Source organism: Oreochromis aureus, linkage group 13 (genome assembly GCF_013358895.1).
Source record: "Oreochromis aureus strain Israel breed Guangdong linkage group 13, ZZ_aureus, whole genome shotgun sequence".
In the NCBI taxonomy this organism is placed as follows: Eukaryota; Metazoa; Chordata; class Actinopteri; order Cichliformes; family Cichlidae; genus Oreochromis; species Oreochromis aureus.
In genome coordinates, this window is record NC_052954.1 from 33,622,490 (window position 1) to 33,642,579 (window position 20,090).

The 20,090-nt window shown below is 43.4% G+C and overlaps 2 protein-coding genes across 6 annotated transcripts; both read right to left on the bottom strand.

Annotated features, from left to right (window-relative positions):
- On the bottom strand, positions 1-9,002 carry znf365 (zinc finger protein 365). Of its 5 annotated transcripts, XM_039621947.1 has the most exons (8): positions 8,851-9,000; positions 8,176-8,225; positions 7,375-8,048; positions 6,979-7,288; positions 6,589-6,760; positions 6,326-6,375; positions 4,943-5,155; positions 1-1,576 (listed from the first exon to the last, which is right to left on the bottom strand). In XM_039621947.1, the coding sequence occupies exons 3-8, from the start codon at positions 8,036-8,038 to the stop codon at positions 1,573-1,575; spliced, it is 1,413 nt and encodes a 470-aa protein (XP_039477881.1). In that variant the 5' UTR covers positions 8,039-8,048; positions 8,176-8,225; positions 8,851-9,000; the 3' UTR covers positions 1-1,572. The 5 variants fall into 5 exon arrangements, with proteins under 5 accessions (XP_039477881.1, XP_039477880.1, XP_031615113.1 ...); XM_039621946.1 differs by having other exon boundaries at positions 1-5,155; positions 6,326-6,372; positions 8,851-9,001; XM_031759253.2 differs by having other exon boundaries at positions 1-5,155; positions 8,851-8,999.
- Positions 9,003-10,853: 1,851 nt separating this feature from the next.
- Positions 10,854-18,862, bottom strand: sult6b1 (sulfotransferase family, cytosolic, 6b, member 1). The gene is made up of 7 exons (XM_031759259.2): positions 18,535-18,862; positions 17,273-17,385; positions 13,824-13,913; positions 13,380-13,506; positions 12,159-12,253; positions 11,920-12,076; positions 10,854-11,792 (listed from the first exon to the last, which is right to left on the bottom strand). Exons 1-7 carry the CDS (start codon positions 18,728-18,730, stop codon positions 11,665-11,667), a joined length of 906 nt encoding a protein of 301 aa, XP_031615119.1. The 5' UTR covers positions 18,731-18,862; the 3' UTR covers positions 10,854-11,664.
- Positions 18,863-20,090: the final 1,228 nt, after the last annotated feature.

Sequence of the window (20,090 nt, forward strand, 5' to 3'; positions counted from 1 at the left end):
TCGTCTTGGCGTCATATTTGTTCTTTAATCTTCGATGGCTATCACACATACCGACCGACGGGATTCAACATAAAGTGTTCCAGATCTTCACAGTATTGCATTTTTGCACAGTGTTTTTTTAAGTTTGTGTTGTTTTTTTTTTGTTTTTTTTTGTTTTTTACAGACTACAGAGTTCTTGAGTGAAGGCACAAAACTAGAGATTACTTCTGCAAATGAAATCCCTACGGACAAAAGAGAAATAAAAATCAACAGAAATCAAGAATATCAAACAGAACGCTGCTGCTAGAACAGTTTTACGCAAACAGAAAAGCTAACGTCACCTCTACCACCTTACTGCAAGAAAGGCAGAGAGTCATATTCAAACAAACAATACATCAGTTACAATACTTTTCTTTTCTTACACACTTGAACCGCCTCTTGCACATCGATCACCCCAGACATTTCAAAACTCTTTCAAACCTGTGCACGAACCCTGCTGATTGTCCGTTATGCATCCCTCTTCCCATCGAATGACATCCAACAGCGCCAAGAAAAGCTCTCTTGGATGGTTTAGTGCAACTCTCCTTCAAATACCATTAAAATAGACCTCGCTCTGCTACAAAAGTACACATGGTAGTACAAGATAACAGTATTTTATAGGAGTTTTTTGCTACATATGAAGCATGCTTTCACAGTAACACAATAGCTACATATGTAGTAGTAGTGGTAGTAGTAGGGCTGCTTCATGCATCTTCTACCATTTTCCAGATACACAACAGGAAGCAGTTCAGAGTCGAACCCAACGCCCGCACACTTCCAAGAGATCTGCTGTTGTCTGAATAAAAAACCCCAAAACTTAAAGCTAGTAAGTCATCCCTCACCGGCAGACTACACTGGCGTCCACACAGGAAGAGCCCAGCAGTGATGAAGTAACCAGAAACCTCGAGAAACTTCATGAAATTCAGCAACTTGTAGGTGGAGGAACCAGACGTGCACAGAGCCACTGAATGAAAAGAGGCTAAAATACTGAGCAAACTTCAACCGCGAAAAAATCTGGGATGATCCATCCATAGCACGAGGTTAGTCATTAGTAATCTGCTGGGTGGTATCACTCCGTGATACTAAGCTTAATGCCCATCCTTATACCTGCTGGTGTTGCCATTGGGGGCCAAAACTGACGTCACAAATGACAGAAGATTCCACTTTCTAGGAAAAACTTTTCCCATTATAGGATCTTCTACTCCTGTTATACGCACAACAGGTCACATCAAGTTATGGGGTTTTTATATCAACAACAGCAGTGCTCAGTGGTCGGTTTATCCAGATCCATCTGCATCAGGTTTCTCCGAGCAGCGAAATTCAAGAATAGCGTTTCAGGGTCCACAAATCCATTTTTTGACCACAGAACATTAATATCAAAGATATACTCTACATTACTACCAAACTTCTCACATCTCAGTTTGATTCCAATGAAAACACAAACATATAATTGGCTTTAAAAATATCCCAGTAAATCTGAAATTCAAAAAGGGTGCCTGGAAGCTCAATTCTCGAAGATCTGACAAGGTCAATCCGAAGTCAAATTCACACCGACTAACTGGAAAGAAAGAGAGAATAATAGATAATACAGATAGTATTTCATGCTGTAGCGTCTCAGCAGCAGCAGGGTAATATACTTCCATAATTACATGTTTCCAAGACGAATTTGCATGACATAATTTAGGAAATACTAAAATGTTTCCAGAACCTGCAGACACCCTGTTAGACATAAAATGATTTCTATTTGCAAGTCATACAAAAGTCCTGCCAAGTTATAGTACTCTAGGACCACAGCCTCCACTTGATGACATGTAACAGCTCTGTATACAAAATATCAACACCATCAACAAAACCTAAACCGACGACAGCAAAGATACAGTTTACACCAAATACTGCCTTTTTTACATTTACATTCTAACATTAGATGAGTGCAGACATGTAAACGGATCGAGGAATGATTCTGTTAAACAAGCCGTCGTGAGTCGTTAAGAATACTGCAAATGGACGGTACGCATTCACGGCACTGTTAAGTCACTTTGGATGAAAGCGCTGACGCGACGTCATTCGTGTGTGATTGGAGAATCTCCACCCGTTTAAACGTGAAGGAGCGCGAGCTAAAGCCCGAAACGTCGGGACTTGAAGCACGGCATCGTTTCACTGTGAGCTATAAATTAACTCATACATTCGTTAAGTGTGTGGCGTCCTCCAGACCTGGGCCAAACCGCTCCTTCATGTACCTGGACAGCTATATTCAAAAAAGCAAGCCTAGCTTCACCAAAAGCATCTGCACTTGTTGGGAACTATTTTCAACCGTCTCCATTAATGGACGTCGGCTACGCTAACAAGCCCTCGGGTCTTTTTTCAGTTCAGATTGTCTGAAATGGGACAAACCATCCAAAAAGTTGTGCTGTTTGGGTTTTTCTACGTCCACCACACCAGTGATGAAATCCTGCTTTGGCAGCAGATCGGTAAGTTTCTCACAGATGGATAGCATGACAGCTCCTTAGAAGTGAAGCTAAAACATCTTAGAAATGGGCGTCATCGTCTAGGACGTGTGACATCATCTACAGACGTTGCAGTAATGATTCAAGACACGATATCGAGGTCCTGCATTTTGCCCTGGCCTCAGTGTTATGATGAGAGACAGCCAACCGAGCAGCTACAGATAATTTTACCCCAACAAGTGTCCACAACCAAAGTCCAGAGGACTGGAGTTGAGATGGTGGTGGCAGCATGTCAGCGCCACATCTCAAACCCACCGCTAAAATATCACTGCCCATTTCTGCAACATTTCGTCCTTATTTGAGTAGAGTAGAAGGAAGCTGTTTCCTCCATTTTTATTTATCACCTGTTGTGATTTTTTCTTTCTATGCATCAAAAGCAGATCCATCTTCGAAGGAAACTCCTCTCAGCTACATGCTGAACATATTTGATCCGGGTCTGGCATCATCGAACTCGTGCCTGTGCTTTAAAAACCAAATCAGTGCTGACAAGGAGGCCTTCACTGAAAATCAACCTTACTCAGAGTCTCCTCTGCCTGGAAAACCTCTGCCAAGGAAGCATCCTAATTGCTCAAACCACCTCAGCTGATTCCTCTTCGTACAAACTAAACTGGCGGTCATCAACAGCTTACTGCAATCAAGCACATCACCCTCAGTCTTATTATCACTTTACTCATGGATGAGATTGTGAGATATTAATTTTCCCAGATACGTTCACTGAAGAATCACCTCATTATCCTTGTGTGCCTCTGTGATCCTGGGAACAGCACTGTTTGAGGAAAAACCCTGCGAGAGTTTTCCAAGGCGAACAGGTCCCAGGTCTGTTTGGTTTTCTTTTCTGAGTAACCTCAATAAAAACTGACAACTAGAAGCGATAAATGTTGTCCAGAAGCTAGCAAAGCCACACCAGGGGTAATGGTGATGGGTGGAGCCCAAAAGAGCTGGAGTTGGGTATCACCTAAAATAGCCACCACTACAATGGCACTGAATTTGGTTCCGTCAAGGACAGAAAAAGGACTGTGGCCATGCAAACTCTTTACATACCAGGACCCTCTCTTGGAAAGGAACAGCCCAGACTATGAGCGGAAAGGGATTTGAACCAGACCTTGGAAGCAGCCTTGAAACATGGAACCAGTTGGGCACAGTCCAAAACAGTCACGGCCAGAAACGATAGACAGTGGAGTTGGGTGTACCGTGCAAAGGCAAAGACCCAGGATTCCTCTTGGAATAGTAATAATTTAGCTCCTTGTACCTCCTTCTTCAGCAGAAACCCAAAGTTTCACTCGTGATGGGTTGTTAAGATGTGACTGAACAGACTAAACAAATCTTAAACTATCAAGACGATCCCGGGCGATGGTTTGGCTTAGAAAGCACAGGCAGAGATACGATAGCTTGACTGATCAGGAGTTTTTGAGCGAACCAGGCCAGGATGTGAAGGTCTGACCAGAGGAGAGGACGTGTCATCAGGCATCAAATTCTGTGATCAGACGGGCATTAAATCATAACACGTCTTTGTACCTGAAGATAAAATGAACTATTATACTTAACAGACAGAATCCAGTTCTATGTTTTAATATCGAAGGTTTACCCACTCATACATCCAAAGGAAAAATAACCAAGTGTAACAGTTTACAATGGTCCACTCCAGTTTAATAATCTATGGAAAAGTACCAAAATTACAGCAACACAATGCAAGCAATTAAAAGTGGAATGTGCCTGATGCAAAGAGCTCATGGAGTCATATTTGTTATTGCTTTACGTTGTAAACCCTGTTAGGAGGAAGCAGCCATGATAATCTGTTATCATCTTCAGAATTTTATTATCCAATAGATTTTATGTAAAAGCTGGATGTACTGGGTCAAAAACCAAGCAAGCCGAACCTTTAATGGTCTCACAGCCTTCTTCTTGTCATCAGAATCCGCCCCCTGCTGGCCATTAGAAAGAATGCAGGTTTAAGGCACTTCCACACTGGCACCACTTCTCAGACCTGGAAGCTACGTCCATCTTTTATATATAGTTTTCCCTCCATTATTATTAGAGACCACATGTCATTTATGGAGTTTTCAGGAGGAGAAGCAATAAAGTATGAATATCTAAATATTTTTAAATAATTTGCCAGATACAAAAATAATCCTTTTTAAAATCTTTTTAGAAAATTTGGTCTAAATTTGCAATGATGCAAAAATAGTTAGTACTGTTTAGTATTTGTTATTTTGGACACACCCTCCTGTGAGTTTGTAAGCTCAAGTCAGACTAACAAATCCAGCTTTACGATGAGAAGTGGTGTAAAACAAGTCTGATGCTGATGGGAGCATGTGCTACTTTTCCATAGGTTAACGTACTGGAATGAAGTCATTGTGTAATAAAGTCTTGCCCCCGACACCCCTCCCTCTGGTCTTTCTCTGCTGGTCTAGGTCTCGTACCCAGTGGACCGGCGCCGCTGATGGTTCCAGATGTCGTCTCTGTGTTCAGGCCGGCAGAACAGCCGGGATGACTGAGCTAGGCGCTCCCGGTGTTCCCGCTCCCAATCTCGGTCTCCGCCTGCTTTTGAGGACAGAGGACGTCCGCCGAACTGGGACGAGGACTGAGTTCTGCTGTCAGCGAGACCAGACGAGGACAGCTGACCTCCTGCTGACCTGGAGACGTAATTCAGACATGAACAAACAAACAAGAGGAGGCTGTCATTTTAACTTCATATGACGGAAAAATTCACTTTTACACAGCAGGAGTGGGTAGCCAGTCACACTGATGATAAACCAGAACTGTCCCTGGTTGGTGTCCAGCCTGGAGATCATCAGCACCTCAAATGCTGCCTTTTCACCTGCATCACTGACGATCTTTTGAAGCTCAACAAACATTTATGAGCTTGATACGAAACAAGAAAGCAAAATGCACCAAATATCCTTTTATGTTCAGCAACTTTACATCGAAGAACCAAGAGTAACCCAATCAGGTAAGACATGAAAACGTCTCTGAGCACTTTTTAAAATGACAAACTTCCATCTAACTGCAAAAACAGACAGAACCTGCTGTTTTTATGGACACGCTGGACCGAAAAGCTGGTCTCACACGAGGAATAAAGTTCAACAAGAAGATAAACAGCATCTGACCTGAGCACACACAGAGAGCCTGGTAATCCCTCTGCAGTCACTGAGCGAAAGCACAAAGCATCCCATGTCGAGCCATGAATTAAACATGAGAACACCACAGAGAAACCCGACAGATGACACGAGAAAGCTCCTGAATGATTTACCACCAACTCCGTCACCTTTTGACTTTGATTTAGACCAACAGCAGCAGATTACCTGCTCTGTTAGAGGCCGGTCCTGCTGAGCAACAAACCTTTTTACAACTATACCTCATCGGTTATTGACGACTTTCCTCCCTCTCAGCTCAAATTCAAATGATTTGCAATAAAAAGCCAAGAGAAAAAGGAAAAAGCTGCTGCAATGCTGCACTTACAGAGGAACACATATGAATTCAAATCTATTTTATTTATATAACACAAATTCACAACAACAGTCACCTGAGGGCGCTTTATAATGTAAGAATACAGAGAAGTCCGTAACAATCAGACAACCCTGTGTGAGTAAACACTTGGTAACAGGAAGAAACCTCCTGTAGAACCAGGCTCAGAGAAGAGCAGCCAGAGTTTAATGAGATTTTAAATCCTAAATGTTTTAGCAGTATTTTCAACCTGTTTGTGTCCAGTTAACACTTTAATATTTTGCATTTTGTTGTTTTCGGTCTGAAAATTTGCTGGCATTAATACTAATACTGTTCATTTAAAGTAATGATGGACTCACCTGCTCTTAGTTATTCTGTGAGGGCCGTTATCAGTTTTCTGCTGGTGCTGCTGAGGTCACAAAAAATCACAAGAATCAGGCTTTCATCAGAGCAACAATCCACCACAGAAAAACATCATATCACTGGAAAAGTCAGGATTAATTCAATCTGTAAAAGGTAAAAGCAGCTAGAAAAAAAACAAACATAAAATGACATAAAGAAACACAAAGACTTACAAAACAACCAGAATAAATAAATGAATGAATAAAAACCTTGAGAGTACCTTGTAGTGGTTGCACTGTGGCGGACTACCGTTGACCTGGTAATACTCCACCAGCCTCTCGGCCAGAGCGATACGTCTCAGCAGATTCTCGATGAAGCGCTGGATTCGAACTTTGCCGCACGTCTCCTGGCGAACCGCCGCCTCCAGAAACTTCTGGATGGTTAACACTTCCCTGCAAAGCAAAAATCACCCAATTCATAACTTAAACAAATACACCGTTCACCCTCAGCTATGCAAGAGAGGCAGAAGGGAAATAAAGGGCTGCACCTTGAGATCCTGTCCATGAATATCATAAGCAGGATCAGAGACAAGGAGCAACCCTGGCGGAGTCCAGCACCATCCACCTGGCGCATCCTCCAGACCACATCAGTGACATCCTGCCTGCCTCACCTCTCTCGCCGCTCCAGCTCGTTCTCTGAGGCGTTGAGCTGCTCCCTCAGCGCAGCAATCACCATGACAGCCACATCCACCTGTCGGCTAAGCGACCTCTCCTTGTCTGCAACTTCCTGCCTCTCCTGGGCCAGATGCTGCGAGTGAGCACGCTCACACAGGAGCTCCGTGTCGGTCTGAGCCAGCTCGGTGCTCACCCTGGCCAGCCGGCGCTGCATGGTGCTATCGGCCGCCCGCAGGATGCTGGCCAGCCGCTGCCGCACTGCGGCCGAGGCTGCTGCTGTCTCCAAACCGGAGTAGGAGTTCTGCTCTGGTAGGCGCAAACAAGACGAGACGTTACTGCAGAAAAAAAACAGATGTACTCTGATACTGTAACACTCCGCTCCTGAAACCCACCAGTCAGATCCAGATCCAGGTCCAGATCTGGGTCCGGTGGAGGGCCAAGAGGAGCTGGAGGCGGGAACAGGAGGTGATGGTGGTTGATGTGGTGATGGTCTGACTTTTTTGAGGTTTTCAAATCCTCCTCATTTCTACTTCCACTTCTCTCTTCACCCTCATCGTCCTCCTCCTCCTCGTCCTCTTCCACATCTTCGTCTTCTGTCCCCACATCGATTTCCTCATCCTCCTCCTCGTCCTCCTCCGCCTGCGTCCCTACCCCAACGCTCTGGGTGCGCCTCCTCGCAGACCCATATGAGTGGAGGTATCCGCTGTCTCTGCTGTCGCTGAGGGAGCGGACATGAGGCGGCCTCCCTGTACTTTGCTGCCCCCTACGCGTCGGGAGGCTCATGTCGTGCCACGGGATAGCTGCCGTCAGCGGGTCGGGGAGCTTCCCAGTGATGCTGAACCCTCCAGTGACCATGTCTGGTGAGCGATACGAGTGGCGGTACTCGAGGTGAGCGCGGAGGGAAGCCAAACTGCGAAAACGCTCCTGCTCACCACAGCGGGGACAGCGGAAGGGGAGGTCACAGGGAGTGACAGCGTCCACAATCGCACCGCAGGCCTGGCCGTTCCTCTCTAAAAGGAAGGATCCAGAACCTCGGGAACACAACTTCTGCTGCATCACTTTACACCTGAGAAGTACAGAAGGGATTAGTGCTGAAAGACTGAAGACACCTGTAGATGCTTGTAGTGGACTACAGGCTCCATAGACTCCCAGGTTAAAATGTCCAACTTTACAGCAGAAACAAACTTGTTTACCTTTAGGGTGTCTAGAGATAACCCTGCCTGACCTCATCTGTCCATCACCACTGCAAACAAGAAGGGGCTCAGATCAGACCCCTGATGTAAACCCACCTGTTAGCCCTTCACACACCCCGCCTCATACATATCCTGCACCACCTTCACATACTTGACAGTCTATCGTATGCTTTCTGTAGAGCCACAAAGACACAGTGCAACATCACATGCAGGAGTCGTTTCAATTCATTTATTTAATTTATTTAAATGTACATTGCATTTCTTTTTTTAAAATAAAAAGACAAAAAAAAAGATTATTATGAGCGATGAAAGCCTCATTTTACACAGCTTATGTGTTTTGTTTTGGGGTTTTTGAAACACACATATACATAGTCATGTACACCTGGGCTAATGTTAAGTTGCCGTTACCTTAGAGAATTATTGTGTTTATAGTTAATCTAGACTGAGAATATGTGATTTTAAGTGAGCCCGGACCGGCTGAGCACAAACGGAGAGGACTTTTTTTCCCCCTCAGACTCCGTTTGATCCCGAGTCTGAACAACAGGTACCTGTCGTTATCACCCAGCTGCACCGTTAGCTTTACCTGGCTGCAGCTGCTAGCCTAGCCTAGCCAAGCGGGTTAGCAGAGACCGAAACAATCGCTGAATCACGGCGGAAGGATTTAAACTCTCTTACCGCGCGCAGCTTTAACGGCTGGCTTTAGATGACACTCCCAGATTACCCGTTACTGTCTGAAGGAGTCCGCTCGCAGCCCGACGCAAACAGCAGCCTGCATGATGTCATTCATTCAGGACACACAGGACCAGACAGCAAGCTAGCAGCGCCGCTGACCAGCCACATCCGGGAAAACGTTTCGAAATAAGATAAAATACGTCACTTCCGTCCAGGGTGCGGGCGAAATTGTTGGTTTTGTTCATTTATTTGTATTCGATGTTTTTATTCTTTCCTTATTATTTTTTTCTTTTTCGTTTTAAACTTATTTATTAGGATTTTTCCTCTCTTTTACTTTTACTGCGGTGATATGACTGCTCAGGAAAAACATCAAAGCTGAGGTTGGGATGATGACGCATCACCACCAACGCTGAGACTGACAGGCAGGACTGTGAAAGCTGGTGCAGTAATCTCTGCACGAACGACTGAGGAACTTTTTCCACCAAGTTGTAAGACTGTTGATCTCTGGCGCTGCTCTGGAGCCTCTGAAATGTTCACTCTCTGCCTGAACATTTTCTTGTTTATAATTAAAAAAAAGATTTTCTTATAATACTGTAAATATCTTTTCTGTTCTGTTGCTTTTGTGTCTTCACTCTTTTTGGTTTTCAGGTCTCGCTGGACTTGGGTGCAAATGTTCGTTTCATGTGAATGCATGTGTAAGAATGACAATAAAAATCCTTGAATTTGTCTTATTTAAAATTTTACTCATTTTTACTTTTTATGTTTTATTTGTGCCCTATTGAGCTATCTTAATTTTTTAGAAAAACAGCTTTTTATTATTTTATAGTATTTTTTATTAAGCTATTTTATTAGCTTTTTTTGGCTGCTGTAATACAATATCTTAACTTCTGGGGATAGATATCATTTTTGTTTCTTTTTACATACTTTATCTCAAAAGTGGAAACTTCCTTTGTAACAGCAGTTACTTTAAACACAACATTAAAAACAAATAATAATGATTGCATCTATATAGCGCTTTTCTAGACCCTCAAAGCGCTTTACAATTCCACTATTCAGTCACTCTCACATTCACACACCTGTGGAGGCAAGCTACAGTTGTAGCCACAGACTGACAGAAGCGAGGCTGCCATATCGCGCCATCGGCCCCTCTGGCCAACATTAGTAGGCGGTGGGTGAAGTGTCTTGCCCAAGGACACAACGACCAGGACAGACAGAGCTGGGGATTGAACCGGCAACCTTCCAGTTACAAGATGAGCTTCCCAACCCCCTGAACCATGGTCGCCCCATAAATAGCTTAAAGGTACAGTGTGTAGAATTTTTCACCACTAGATGTCAGTATATTGCAGGTTGCAATCAAGTGAATTCTGTTTTCTTACTTCTCCCAATTCAAGTGTATTATTCCAGCTATGGTGGCTGTTATAGGACAAACAGGCTTTTCTCAGCCATAGATAAAAAAAAACATTACCATCAGATTATATCCCATAACAGCCACAGCTGGCTGGTATGTTTCTACTACAGTTTGTATAAGAAATACTTTTCATACACATTACATTTGAACATATTTGAATAATATCATCACTTAGCAAAAGATCAGGAAATAAAAAAAGAATATGGCCAATTAAATTACTACACTGGAGTCTCACATTAGCTGCATGAGCATACTGTATGCAACCAAAACCAGCTTTTTTTTGTTGTTGTTTAGCTGGCTCTTGTCTACTAGCTGTCCACACCTACATGTTTTTAATAGATTACTTATAAATTTATGGAATTGGATCAGTTTGTTGGATAATTTAATTACACACTGTTCCATGTACATTTATGGATCCAGTACACTTTTTTTAAAAGACAAAATAACCAGAGAAAGTACTGACTGTGCCTTTAATTAAGATTAAAAAACTAAACTTTTGAGATTTAAGATTAAAGTCATTCCAACTTCCTTACAAACATTCAGATGTCCCCCGAGAGTAAACTTTAAAATTGTTTTATCATAAAAAACCCCAACAGAGTCTAGACAAAAGAGATTTATTGTTTATTGCAATGATATCTTCCAGCCATGTGCTGTTTGTAATAATGTACATGTAACTCAAACAGTGATTTACAGTATTGTTTGATTGGCACAGAATCAGCTACAGGAGTGTTTCCTGAACTGCACCATCATGGTTTCAGGTAGCTGCCGGTAGAACGAGTGTGCTCATTTGGTTTCAAACCATCAGGACTACACCAAAGAGTTAGTTTTCCTTATTTCCAGGTCTAATGATGGATGTTCATATTAAACTTGACCAGAGTTTTAAATAATGAGGTACAATAATCCCCCTTAGTCAAAAGTTCAGGCTGCAGACTGCTATTAACACTCAGTTTGTCACAGTTTTTCAGTTTTTTCTACTCTTGGATCTGTATGATGTCAAAAAGAGGTCATCTGAGGCACAGGAGCCCCACCCCCATCTGATGTTCAAACTCAGAAGTGGGAGGGGCTAATATAGCTTGAGTACTGGTGCTGTGAAGTAATGCAAAGTTACTCCAGTCCAAGGATAGAAATATGGAGCTGGACATGAGCAGAATAGGTTCTAATCACAACACAGTCAGACTTCGGTTGAAACTAGATTCACAGATTGGAGTTAAAATGCTTGAATCATGAGATCGGTTTTCCCTCCTTCTATCCCTTTTGTTTTTCTTCTTATTTTACTTGAGATTTTAACAGTAGGACTTCGGGCCGTGAACTAACCCTCCTCCACTAATTTAAGTTTAACAATATTAAAGGTAAACCCACATAAAGATGCCTTTCCCAAAAGCTCTCGTGTGTCTTCCTTGGTCTTCCTCCTACTGACAGTGCGCTTGGTAGTTAAGTTTGGCTCCTATCTTGGTCCCTGCCAGACGTTTGTTGAAGACCTCGTCCATCTCTCGGCTCTGCTCTGGTGTGAAATGATTCTTCCAGTCTCCAACCTCACCTTCGCAGGGACACAAACATTGCAAAGTGAAACAACTGCATTTGGATTCCACCTGAGGATGGATTAGAGGTTGGCTAAGTATCACAGTACTATGCATTTCTCATTTGCTTGGCTACTTTCTGGGCACCTTTCCTGAAGAAGACATTCCCCATATTGCCGTGAGAGCTGGCAGAGCTCTCCTTCATGGCTTTAAAGGTGCTCGCGTCTGCGATCTGCTGCACCTGAGCATCCGTCAGGCTGAAGCCGTAGAAGCTGGAGACCTTACGGATGCTCTCGCTCAGGTCCTACGGGAAACAGAAGAATCATTACAGCACATTACCACAAACCCTGAGGTGTCTAACTGTTCCATGTCAGACGCAGCTTTACCTGCTTCATCTCTTCATACGTAACGACCATGACATTGGGGTCGTCCATCTTCTTCTCCCAACCTAAGGCGTGGTCAAAGTATGACCCCCAGGCAACTACACACAAACAATGGCAAAAAAATCATTAAATCACAAAGTAAGCAAGATGTCCAGGTTAGAAGATGGCGCCCAAAATCGAAGCCACTCTTTCCCATGCTTACTTAGAAATGCTTCTGTAATTCTAGTCTTAAAATTTAAAATCAAATTTTATAGATTTTTTAATGTGAATAATTTATATATGTTATATCAGAATATCTTAAGAGACGTGTGATTTCCAGTTCTAGGTTCTAATGAATTAATCATAAACGATTTGAATTTATTAAATCATTTTTTTACCAAAAACATATTGTCAGGGTACTTCTCAGTGTTGACGATGGCCTGAATACAAAATCAATAATCTGATTCATTCTAACACTTCAAAAATTGTTCTTTTTAGGAAGCTTTCCAAGTAATTTTCAGGACCTAAATGTAACCAAATTATTACTTAACCAATTTTTAACACCTAAAGTTGAACGAGATATTTTTAGCATCCAAAGCTAACTGAGTAATTTTAGCACCTTTGTAGCAAACCCAGTACTGTTATGTGATAAACCTGATGGAGTAGTCTCTGGTGTCTAAAGCTAACCAAGGACTTTTTTAAAATTCACTCTTGGCAGTAACTTGAAATCTTTGCCACTCGTTGATAGTTTTCTTTACAGTCAGAAGAATTTATTTTAAATTATTTTTACTCTTTTAAATCCAATTTCAGAATCACAGAAACTCACAGTCTTGGACTGAGTGATTCTTCTGTACTTTTTCTCTTTTAATAAACGTTATAAATCTCTTACTTTCAGGTAGTTTCATGGTATCTGTGTTTATTATACTCTGACAAGCCTCTCTGTGCTCAGTACAGGCCTGATAAGCATCTTAACTCCCTTTTTATTGCTGTGCTGGCATAGTAAACTCACTAAGTGGGACAACAGCAGCTCTTTGCCCCACTTGGACCGATCCAGCATTTCCACTGTGACCCTGCTGAGTCAGCACTATGTGCTGTTTGTGAGGCTACAAATGCAGCAAAGCTCAGGATTATGAAGCCAAATCAGAGAGTGAAACAAAAGCTGGTATTTTTGTGGTCGAGGTTTGGACCACAGTGTGTCCAGCATTCCTCACATTAATAAGTATTATGCTCGGTTTGTTTGCTCACCTTCTCCACTCATGAACTGGGAGTAGAAGGTGTCCCAGGACTTTGCGGATGGGAGCGCCGGGTTGCTGTTGGAGAAATGATAGAAGGAGACCATTGTGTCCTTAGGGTTTCTGAAGACCACCAGAATCTGTGCAAGAAAAACACACGAATTAGATTTTACTTAACAGAAAGACAGGAACAACAACTACAACCACTCCGAACATCGGACACATTTTTCCTTAAAGCAGGGTTGCAGCGTCGTTCTGTTCTTTTTCTTACACAGTTTCTACTGCAGCAAACCTCGCTGCCTTTTCTGTCACCAACCAAGCAGCTAAATCCTGGGGTTACATTTGGAAAAGCTGCAGTTTGTTGTGGGAACAAGACCTTGATTTTTACACCACACTGAGAGACGCTTGTTGCAGCAGAATGCAGCTGAACGTCTCCTGTAGAGCTCGTGAAACTCACCTTAGTCTTCTTTTCATAGAAGGAAGCAGGGATGTTGTTGGGGTGAAGGTGAGTCCCCAGAAATCTTGGAGAAGGAGCTTCATCCACTTTCTGAGGGTGGACACAACATACCATATTTAGCCCAACACTTTATGACATGCACTTTCCTAGAGTCTTGTTTTTGTGGTGAAAGCAGGGAAGGCTTTGCTTGTGCAAACACTTTGGCCCAGGGTGAGGCTTTCCAGGAACCCAGTTTACCAAAGGACCGGCACTTGGCTGCAGCTTCACATTCTGTGGATCGAATCAGTCTGCTTAAAGGGAATTTGCAGAATTTCCAGACTTTCCTTTTAAGGATTTTGCTTCCTGTGCTGTAATTTGTCAGGATTGTAACGCTACAGGGTTCAACTCATGATGAATGGCAGTCTGCACATTTCTGACTGAACAGCTGCAACACGTCCAGACGTGCCTTTTCTTTCAAACAGGAAGTAAAAAAGCGCCTTCAGGGAATCACATCTGCTCCTCAGTGAGCCAATCAGCTGCATTTCTCAGAGTCAAACCACAAAAATGCTGAACTCTGCTGACTTTGTTGACTGCTGAGGATTTATTCCTAATATATTCATCATTTAGGTTCAAGTATCTTTGATTTATTTCCAGCTAAACAGAATTTAAGTTTTTGGAAAATTATGAGCAAAATGCTGTCAATCCAAACAGGGACAAACACAAAGCAGCTGAAGTGAGTTCGCCTGCAGTCAAGCTGTAAACACAAACGTTTAAACGGAGGTTTCAGGATTTATTCATTTAAAATAATCACTCCAAAACTGGTTACAGTTAAGTTGAAGTGCTTGGATCCAACTTTTCACTATGACTTCACACAAATATATTAGTTCTTCTACTTTAGGCAGGAGCGTGTGATGTAACTGTACTATTTAACATGCAGGTATTAAACAGGTTTTACTGGTTTTGCCTCCTCGGGCGACTCTGGGATCAAATCAGTGCTGTCAGAAGAAACTAAAGAAAAAGCCTCCATACTGGTTGCATGTATTCACTATTTTATACATTTGTGATGAACTTGATGAAAACTAGACACACAAACATATGAATATATGCAAAATCAAACTCTATAAAAAAGAAGAAGAAGCTCTGCAGCTGAAAGTAAACAGGACATGAACTGTGTATGAATCAGCCGATGCAATGTGATCTTATTATAGTGCATATCTTACAGAAAACAGTGCTTTCAGGGTTACGTTCCAGTAGGCCCAGTACGATATAAACGCAGATTATTCTGAAGTGGGAATCATGCAAAGCCACCGTAGTGGAGCCTAAGAGTAAAGATGAGCTCACATTAAAGAAGTTAGAATGAGAGGAAAATGCAGTTGTGTAGTTTCTGGGTTTGAATGACATCTTTCCTTCCATCAGAAGGTAACAAGTGTAAACTGTATGGAAAGATTCAATGAGTCCCCTGAAGCAAAGCCTTCCAGTTTCTTAAACCACACCTGTTTGTCATATAGCTAACAGCACCCCACACACCAGTGCCTCAGTGGTGGACGTGTCACCGCGCCCACTCTAGATGGTATCTGGTGTTCGTGACTGCACAGGAGCCGGCGTGTCACGCAAACACAGAGACGCTTTATCTCCATCTGTCTGCACGCCTCAACCTTTCACCTGTACAGCACATCTGCAGACAGCAGGCTGGCTTCTAACAATAATCACAATATTAATGACTGATATTTAGGTCGTGTCCAAATTCATGGGCTGCATCCTCCTGAGGACCCGGCCTTCGCGGTCTACGTGGGCCGGGTCCTCAGAAGGTCGGGTAGGCTGGAATTAAACAGCTGTGAAATTGGACGGTCTAGCCTTCTGATTAGCGTCACCGCTGTCTCGGTGTAGTTTAATAAACTCAGCCGTCTGCTCCTTGCTATCTAAATTATAACAGGACACTGGCGTAAATTCTCCACCGTCTCATACTTCTTTTTAATCAGTTTTCTGTTTGACGTTTAGTCAGCTGTGTGAAAACCAACGAGGAACCCACCCAGGGGATTAATAAAGTTTTATTTTATCTAATCTAATAACTCTAATCTCAGCCAAACCGATTTACTCATGAACAAACAAAACACTGAAAAAAGCCCAACAATAACATTTTAGGTTGTCTAAGTGACTTATATATTACGTTTAGCCTGAGTAGCGAAAGTCCGCGGTGATCTGAAAATGATGTGCCTGGAGTTGTGCCGTTCTCGGCGGCTTCAGTGGCCCTCGAGCTCCCGGCTAGCTATCGAGCTGGTGGGTAACAGACGTCTCCGAAAACGTCGAAGCACTTTTGCAAATATGCGATATCTTGATAAACCGAGCAGATATTTGATGTTTACACAGCTACATTCTCGCCTGAAAATATGTTAAAAGTTTATTTTGTGACCCAGAAAGATTAAAAAGATTAATTTTAAAACTTAGTAGCGGCCGCCATTGTTGGAAACTGGAGTTTGGCTGGGCCGCGCTGTGAATTCTGGGATATGGTGGGCCACGAAGGACACACCCGAGCCATCCTTCAAAAAATACCTAGGGGCGTGTTTATAGAAGATAAATATACCAAATATGTCCGGAATCTTTGGCCTTGGCAGGTGGCGCAGAAGTATACTGCCAAGGCTACTAGCTCGTGTGTGACACGCTGAGGTCGCTGGTTCGAAACCACTCTGTGCCTCGGCAGCAGCTGGTGGGGTGCTGGGGCTGCGCTTAAAGAACCGGCGCCCCTGACTTTTTTTTTTTTGGCCCTTTTCTTTTCCTTTTTCTTTGTGGCGGGCTGCCCGCCATGTTTCTCTATTTAGAATAATGACACTTGCTGTCATTATATCTTAAAAGTGTATTTTGTGACCCAGAAAGATTAATAAGACTAATTTTAAAACTTAGTAGCGGCCGCCACGAAGGACACAACCGACCCATCCTTCAAATTCGGGGAAAATGAGGACGCATTTGTCGGCTGCATTCGCAGGAGTCTACGAATTTGGACAGCCTTCGGCGCGTCGCTGTGACGTAATCGGTCTACAAATGCGGCCTCAGGAGGATGCAGCCCATGAATTTGGACACGACCTTAGTGTCTCGTATGCATTGTATAACACACACATGCTCCCTTTATCGAATGTGCACTGTCACAGTGGACGTATACATATCCTTTCCTGCAGCTGGTCTCTGCGTTCAGTTTTGGATGTAATGAATGAAAAGCTGCTGGGCTGAGGTCAGGTGACTGACTTACCTACATGCATGTACCCGGCACTGTGTGCGCCGCTGCCTGTACAGCACACATTAGTGCTGTACATACATATATGTCACACAGGGCCATTAATCACAGAGGTTCTCTATGAGCTATGTTGAGCTCCTTTAATTCACAGACACACACACACACACAAACACAAACAGACACACACACAAACAGACACACACACACACAAACAGACACACACACACACACACACAGACTTTACCTTTAAATTTTCTGGTCCATAAAACTCCATCAGCGGCGGGATTTTGCTTTCCGACTTCACCCCTGTAGCCGCTGCGATGATCTTCCTCATCACCCCGACCATCCAGTTGAAACCTGCACGCACGCACACACACACACACGTGCGGTTGTGGTATCATTGCAGAGATTACACAGATAAAAGGCCTTTCATGAACCTCGGTGGAAAGGTGGAGCTGAACTCTTTGAATTTCGGTGCTGTTTCCTCACATTTGCACAGCGTGACACTGGCTTTGGTGGAGCGTGCCTCATGCTTCCAGCACTTTTAATCATTTGTTTCTTGCAGCTTGCATTTTGCAGACCTGTGGTGAAGCCACATGCTCATTGGCTAATGCCTTGTCAGTCATAAGCTGTTAGCCAATGAGAATATATTGGATAATCCTCCTTTCTGACACTTGAATGACCAGAATTAGCCACATTTTACTAACTGAGCTAAATTGCTTTGTTCATGACCTGACTGTTTTTCAGAGCTCCCAGCAGAGGGAGGTTTTCCTGTGCACCTCTGTGGGACTGGAAGTCTTTTTGCAGACACAGCTATCACCCGCTGATGGATTTTAAAGGCCTCCAATGGTGGATGTTCACATTAAACATGAGTTTAATAGGTTAGGGTTAGGTAAACTGCTTTTATACTCAAAGATCTGCATGATGTCACAGAGAGGGGGTATCCCTTTGGTCATCTGAGGAAAAGCATCATTTCTGAGCTGTGAGTCATCGGAGGCTGTCAGAGCTGTCTACTGAGGTGGAAATAAGGCGAGCAAGTCCAGAACATGAACTGTGGCTTCCCCGTTTTGCCCTGATTTTCGTGTCATGTTTGTTTTTTGTGCTCTGATTTCAGACTCGTCACTTCCTGTTTTCACGAGTTTCCCGCTGTTGTGATCATTGCCCTGCTGTCTGTCTCTGTTGTACAACAGTTTTCCCTGTTGGATTTGTTTGCCTGCTCTGATTAATATCCGGCGTGCTGAACCTTTCCTCGCCTTTTTAATCATCTCCGAGTTGTCGGCTCATGATTTACTGTCGTGCACTCGTGAGTGACTCTGGCTGTTTTTAGTTTTGCTGCAGAGTTAAGAGTTCAGGGATGGCACCTAGAAAGCTCATAGGTCAGAGGTCACACGGTCTGATGGAGTTTAAACATGACTTAAAACAGGTTGGTGTTTTTAAATGAAAGCAGAGAAGGCTCTCATCTTCAGCTCATTAACAGATCCTTGTGACTCGATCAACATTACTCACCACATTTGGGGTAAGCCACCAGCATGATGTCATCCTCTCTGGCCTGCATCTTCTCCAGACACTTTAAATGCTCCTCGGGAGACAGGAGGGTCGAGTACAGCACACCATTGTATCTGTACAGCTTCTCCTCGTCGCTGATCTCCTTCGCCTTCAGCATCTTGGCCTGCAGTGGGCCCACCGGTTCCTCGCCGCTCATCCTGACTTACGCACGGAGCACAAACTCAAAGAGGAAGGAAACTCGGGAGAAGCTGCAGACGCTGCCGGAGCTGAAAGTGAGAAAGAAGAACTGAGACACAGAGGAAAAAGGGTGTGCGTGTGTGTGTAGCAACAACAGGAGGAGGAGGAGGAAGAGGAGGAGGCATCAAGCACCTCCTCCTCCACACACACACATGCAAATATGCAGAAAACTGTGGATTCATGGAGGCGTGGCTGAATGGAGATCTCTGGACAATGTTCTCCATATGGAGCTGCCAGACTGACTGACACACACACACACACACACACACACACACACACACACACACACACACACACACACACACACACACAGGTTATATATGAGCTTCCTGTGTTCCTTTCTGGCTGATGAATTGTGAACTACTTCCTGCAGCGATCTTTGAAATGTGAACTATTAGCCGCCGAGAGCCAGAGGAAGTTTTTAGAACCGTTTCTTCAGTTAAAGTAGCAACAACACACAAAACAAAACAAACAAAGCAAAAATTGCTAATTTTGTGTGTAATGCATTAAAATATTCTGCAGAATATATATTGTTGTATCCATCGATATAACTGCTGCAGATAAACATTTAAATATAACATTTAATGTTTAATGTCTAGTAAGGCCTCATATAAACATATAAGCTGCTTCTGATATTTTCATCCTTGTGTTCAACGTTCATTCGTGTCATGTTTGTCTTGTATTTGTCACTTTCACAACCAACAGAGAGTACGACCAGCTTAACCCATCACTGCTGCTCAGAATTCAAAACTATCCAGTTATGATCTTTTTTCCTAACCTGACACCTGAACACAGGTGAAGCCTGTGTTTAAGCCTGTGTCTATTTCCTGGACACTGAAACTGAAAACCTGTTTCATGGCCAAAAAACAGGAGCAGAGCGTGGGCGGAGCTAATCCTCATTCACAAGCCTCAGGAAAAGTCTCTTAAAAGGAGGCCTCTCATTGGCTACACTGAGGCCATGTACAGCTACACCCTGCTGGTCCATGCGGGTCCCTGTGGGTGAGGACGTGGGACGGCCGTGCGTTATCTAACAGTCCTCCGCACGCGATTCACTCGTCTGTCTTCGTGTCAGCGAGCTGCCGTGCGAAAGTCTTTTGAAAGCAAACATTTCCGTGACAAGAAAAACACGTCACATTCCTCGAATGCACCACGGCCAACAACAGGAATGTCACACCATGTTTCCTCTACAAACCCCAGCTGGAGGGCCCAGAATTCCTCCAGAGCCGGAGGCATTGAAGTGGTCACTAAATTTAAACAAGGAACCTTTAAGAAGTGACTTTCTAAAATTATGAGGAAAACAGGGACTTAGCCTGCTGTGT